Source organism: Vitis vinifera, chromosome 6, assembly GCF_030704535.1.
Source record: "Vitis vinifera cultivar Pinot Noir 40024 chromosome 6, ASM3070453v1".
Lineage (NCBI taxonomy): Eukaryota > Viridiplantae > Streptophyta > Magnoliopsida > Vitales > Vitaceae > Vitis > Vitis vinifera.
Window position 1 is genome coordinate 19,113,542 of NC_081810.1, and position 6,088 is coordinate 19,119,629.

At 36.5% G+C, this 6,088-nt stretch overlaps 1 protein-coding gene across 1 annotated transcript; it reads left to right on the forward strand.

Moving 5' to 3' along the window:
- On the forward strand, positions 1-1,955 carry LOC100246462 (flavonoid 3',5'-hydroxylase 2). Its single transcript, XM_002280903.5, has 2 exons — positions 1-909; positions 1,299-1,955. Exons 1-2 carry the CDS (start codon positions 13-15, stop codon positions 1,926-1,928), a joined length of 1,527 nt encoding a protein of 508 aa, XP_002280939.1. The 5' UTR covers positions 1-12; the 3' UTR covers positions 1,929-1,955.
- The last annotated feature ends 4,133 nt before the right edge of the window (positions 1,956-6,088 follow it).

The following is a 6,088-nucleotide window of genomic DNA, read 5'->3' on the forward strand; positions in this document are numbered from 1 at the left end:
TACTCACAAGCCATGGCCATAGATACAAGCCTCTTGCCTGAGCTTGCTGCAGCAACTCTTCTCTTCTTCATCACCCGCTTCTTCATTCGTTCTCTCTTTCCCAAACCTTCCCGGAAGCTCCCTCCTGGCCCCAGAGGGTGGCCGCTCCTCGGCGCTCTTCCTCTTCTAGGTAACATGCCTCATGTTGCACTAGCAAAGATGGCCAAAAGATACGGACCTGTCATGTTCTTGAAAATGGGCACTAACAGCATGGTGGTGGCCTCAACTCCGGAGGCAGCTCGGGCTTTCCTTAAAACCCTAGACATTAATTTCTCGAACCGCCCGCCTAATGCCGGTGCAACACACTTGGCCTATGATGCCCAAGACATGGTTTTTGCGGATTATGGGGCAAGGTGGAAGCTCCTGAGAAAGCTAAGCAACTTACACATGCTTGGTGGGAAGGCTCTTGAGGACTGGTCTCAGGTTCGAACTGTTGAGCTAGGTCACATGCTTCGAGCCATGCTTGAGTTGAGCCAGCGAGAGGAGCCGGTGGTGGTGCCGGAGATGTTATCTTTTTCCGTGGCCAACATGATAGGGCAAGTGATACTAAGCCGCCGGGTGTTTGAAACAAAAGGGTCGGAGTCAAATGAGTTCAAGGACATGGTGGTGGAGCTCATGACCACTGCTGGGTACTTCAATATTGGCGATTTTATTCCGTCCATCGCATGGCTGGACATCCAAGGGATCGAGCGCGGGATGAAGCATTTACATAAGAAGTTCGACAAGTTATTGACAAGGATGATAGAGGAGCACACGGCATCAGCCCATGAGCGCAAGGGAAACCCAGATTTTCTGGACGTAGTCATGGGCCATCAAGGAAATTCTACAGGGGAGAAGCTCACCCTTACCAACATTAAGGCGCTCCTCCTGGTATGCATAGTTAAAGCTCGTCTTTAATTTTGTTTTTCGATATTTCCTTTCCGGAAACAGCACTTTTATTGTTTTCCGGAAACAGCCATTTTAGGGGCACATCACTGTTCTTTATTTGGATTTTTTTTTTGTCTTTTTCCACTTGCATGGTTGTTTTCATATGCTCAGCTGCATGGCACAGGAAAATTGGGAAAAATGATTGGTTCTCTGATCAGACCTTCTGCACCAAAACACACTTCTCTCTATTTTATAAAATCAAGAACATTTATGGTTTACATGATTTTTCGAACTTGAACTTTTGCTAGGGCTAATGCATGGATCTCAATTTTCAATTGCGTTTGATTACATAAATTTCAAGTATGTCACCATATTTTTGTTTCCTTGGCTAGAATTTATTTACTGCAGGAACAGACACTTCATCAAGCGTAATCGAGTGGTCTCTGGCTGAGATGTTGAAAAACCCGAGCATCCTCAAGCGTGCTCACGAAGAAATGGATCAAGTGATTGGAAGGAGCCGGCGGCTCGTGGAGTCTGACTTACAAAAACTTCCATACCTACAAGCCATATGCAAGGAAAGCTTCCGGAAGCACCCATCCACCCCATTGAACCTTCCTCGTGTCTCAAACGAGGCATGTGAAGTGAACGGCTACTACATCCCAAAGAACACTAGACTTAGCGTGAACATATGGGCAATCGGGCGAGACCCTGATGTCTGGGAAAGCCCGGAAGAATTCAGTCCAGAAAGGTTTCTAAGTGGAAGAAATGCAAAAATTGATCCTCGTGGAAATGATTTTGAGTTGATCCCGTTTGGGGCTGGACGAAGGATTTGTGCTGGCACTAGAATGGGAATAGTGCTAGTTGAGTACATTTTGGGGACGTTGGTACACTCATTTGACTGGAAAATGCCGGATGGAGTTGAGATCAACATGGACGAAGCTTTCGGGCTTGCTTTGCAGAAGGCAGTTTCTCTTTCGGCTATGGTGACACCTAGGCTTCACCAGAGTGCGTATGCAGTCTGAGCTCAAGCTGTTCAGATCAAAACCCAGGGCTAGTAACTCTTCAAAAATTTTGCATTGAAAAAAATAGTAGTTTTAAAATCTGTCTAAAAAAATTAAGGATGTGGAAAGTTCTCACGAATTTCAGTAACTTGGGAAGGGATTTTCTAGACCATACCCATTCCTATCCACCTCGTCTTGTGACCTTCCGTTTTCTTCTGGTTTTTTAATTTTCAAAAATAATTTTAAAAAACAATATTAAAAAATAATTTTTAGAAATAAAATTCTATTTTATAATTCAAATTTTAAAAACAATTTTCATTTTTTATAAAGTTAATTTGTAGTCTAGCATAACATTCTTGTTCTTAGAATATTGTAAAAAAAAAACCAATAAAATATCTTTAAATTCTTATAAAAAATATATTTTAAATTTTTCTGGAAAATCTTTCCAGGATTTTAATAATATTTTTATATTTCACTATTATTTTATTTATCTTAGAAATACTCAGCTCTATTCGTTTCTATTATACTAAAATTTACTATAATACTTGTCAAAATATTTGAATATGATGATCATGTCGAAAACATGAGTCGATACATTTCCAAAGTGGAGGACAAAGTGTATGAGATGGCAAATTGTGATTGGGTGGCAGGTAGTGACGTGGGGTTAATTTTTAAGTTAATTATGCTTAAAGTCTTTACTAAATAAGAAGAGTAAATTTTGGTATTTAATTAAATTTAAAAAATATATAATAATATATTATATTGTATATATGTTAAAAAACCATTAGAGATGACAACTAGGTAGGGTTGAGATGAGATGGGTCACTCCCATCCTGTCCCCATCCTGTTTACACAATTTAATTTTCATGTCTTAATAAAAAAAATTAAACGGAAGGGGTGTGAGAATTTTCCATATCCACTTGGTCCCATCCTTTTTAATTTCTTTTAAAATTTTAATTTAAAAAAATATTTAATTACATTAAAAATAAATATATTTTATAAATAAAGAAAATATTATAATATTTTATAACTTCTTTTATTAAAAATAAATTTTAAATCAAAGAAAGGGGTATTTTTATCCAATGAGGGTCATTTTTTTTTTGTCGAGGCACTATAAGAAAAAGGGCCAACAGTAACACTTCTGCGTTATTTTCCAACTTGTCATAATATTTGGATGTGTTCCATTATTGAAGCCGAATGTCTAGGTAAGCATCTTCTTCACCACCTTGAAGAGCCAGACATATCATCCAAATGCCCCCAGAAACAAATGGACTCAACCTTTTATATATTTATACACTACTCTTATCCAACATACTTCCAAATTGAATAGCTGGTGAAATCAAGTAAACCCAACAATGTCCATCCATTCCCATGTCTCCACACTATTTCTCCTCATAGTCTTAATATTATCCGGATCCATTGCCATTAAAGAACAACTGTCTATGACTTCCAAGGTCAGCTTGGTCAGGTAAGTTATGATCCAAAGCTCAATTTTTCTAACAATAGTTAGCTTATATTTTGGTTCTCATCCCCTCAATAAAGACATGAACAGATATACCCAATTATTTTCAATCAAATTCTTAGAAGGGGAAAATCTTTTCTCTAGGTGAAGAGCTTGTGTCTTGGAAATTTCTATTACTTATCCTAAGAAGTTTGTGTGTGGTTGTCAGGAAAAGAGAAGTTACTGTTTCATCTCTATAGCATATTAAAATGTAGAAAATTGAATTCATTAATTTTCAATTTTTTCTCATTCTACTCAGGGTAAGTGTCCTTGGGAACTTGAAAATGCAGAAAAGATTAAAAAATAAAAAATAACAGAATTAGAATATGAACATGTACGTGAATATGCACTATGATACTACACGCCAAAAAAGACAAAAAGCTTAGACATGTTTGCTAAAGGACAAGGTGACTAGAGAGTGAAAAATGTGTAGAGCATCTAGTCAGGGTCATCATTACAAAAATAAGAAAGGGAAACTTGTGTTTTGATGGGGCCATTTGGGAAATATATGGTTTTCGGAATCCAATTTTATGAAATCTAAAAACCATCTTTTAATATGGAAAGTTATATATTTTTCATGCACTCTGAGCCGGGTGCATATTTTGTGCCGAGATTGCCCATTCGGGTATCCAGGTCAACAACATCCTAAGGCCATGTTAGCACGGGCCAAAACAGAACCGCTGAAAAACTCCAAAATCAAAATTTGATCTTCCCAAAAAAACACTCTAGCCGATGGTTCTTTTTTCCCTTTCTCTCATTCGATACCCATTTCTCTCATATTTCTTCACTTTGTCACTGAGGCAAAGCAAAGAACCGTGTATAGTTTTAAAAAATTTCTCTCATTTTAGTTTAGAAGCCCTTAATCCCAAACTCCAATCTACACTTTTCTTTCTTCAGCCCCTTCTCCTCTCAAAGTCCTGACCAGTCGTATCCGATCGTCCTAATTTCCTCATCCCAAACTCCAATCACCTGTACATTTTGATTGAAATTCTGGTTTAGGCTAGAGAACCAGAATGGAAATGACAACTATGATATATTGGCTTCATGAAGAAAAAAATCTCCTCTTCGTGTCATTAGGTGGAATTTTGCCCTAACTCCCACAGAAAATTTTAAGGTAATTAATTTTTATTTAGGGTTGTTTTGATTTTATTTTTTTTCAAATGTAGCACAAGAGCAATTGTGGAGTGGTAGTTGTAGTTCGAATTTTGTGTGCTTTGGTGAGGCCATAGCTTGAGGCGCATGTGGATTTTGGACGGCATGATCGGATGGTCAATCTCTGTCTTTTTGTGGATTTGAGGCTCATGAAATGTAAAATGAAAGTGGTAATTTATTTTTGATTGTCAAAAGAATGTTGTGGAGATATGTAGAAATTGGGTAGAAGACCTTTGTTTTTTTTTTACATTTTTAGACTGATGGTAATTAACGATGACAACAATTAGGCAAGATCATCTTTTGGCAAAAAAATTCATAATTAAATCATATTTGTTGAGACTAAAAATAATAATAACAATAATAATTCAAATGCATAAATTATGTGCTAGTTAGTATAAATTGTTGGTAGTGCTTGTGAATTTGTAATGTTTGTTGGATTGTGAGGGTACATCTTTTGCAAATCGTGTGTGGTTTGATCAATTGTTTTTCTTTATTGGGAATGGTTTCATTGTTGTAGTCTTTCAGATTTTCTTTGTAGAAAGACTGAATTTTAGTGATGATATGAAATAAAACCATTATAATCTTCTTTGAGCAATATTTAAAATATTTCATTATGAAATTTTGTAAGCTTGGCTTTCATTAATTATATCAGATTAATCCATCCAACCATTATTATTTCTCCTTTTTGCGATAGTAAAAACATTTTATCTACAAAGGAAGTGTTTGCAAATTGATTTGATGTTGGAAACATTTTATCTTAATGAACCTTATGTACTACCCTAATGCACCTTAGGTACTACCTTAATGAACCTTAGGTACGACCTTAATGTACCTCAGGTACTACCTTAATGCACATTCGAAAAATTGTGCTCTTAGGTCACTAAAGACACAATTCTTTCATTGCATTACATATTGGAGCATGACTTTGTTATGTTGTTATTGGTAACTCAATGGTGAGCTTATGTAATTATACCAGGATCAAGGTACTACCCTACTGCACTTTAGGTACTATCTTAATGAACCTGAGGTACTACCTTAATGTACCTTAGGTACTACTTTAATGTACCTTAGGTACTACCTTAATGCACCTTCGAGAAATGTTGCTCTTCTGTGACTGAAGACACAATTATTTCATTGCATTATAGATTGGAGCATGGCATTGTTATGTTCTTATTTGTTACTTAATCGGTAGCTTATGTAATCATAACAAATTTAAGGTACTACCTTAATGCACCTTAGGTACGATCTTAATGAACCTGAGGTACTATCTTAATGCACCTTCGAGAAATGTTGCTCTTCTATGGCTAAAGAGACAATTATTTCATTGCATTACAGATTAGAGCATGGCATTGTTATGTTCTTATTGGTTACTCAATCGATAGCTTATGTAATCATAACAAATTTAAGGTACTACCTTAATGCGCCTTAGGTACGACCTTAATGAACCTGAGGTACTACCTTAATGTACCTCAGGTACTACCTTAATGCACCTTCAAGAAATGTTGCTCTTTTGTGACTAAAGACACAA

Excerpts from the sequence above, each read along its gene's own strand:
- LOC100246462 (XM_002280903.5), top strand. The coding sequence starts at position 13 with ATGGCCATAGATACAAGCCTCTTGCCTGAGCTTGCTGCAGCAACTCTT. Across the intron at positions 910-1,298 it reads ACATTAAGGCGCTCCTCCTG|AATTTATTTACTGCAGGAAC; the intron begins GTATGCATAGTT and ends TTCCTTGGCTAG.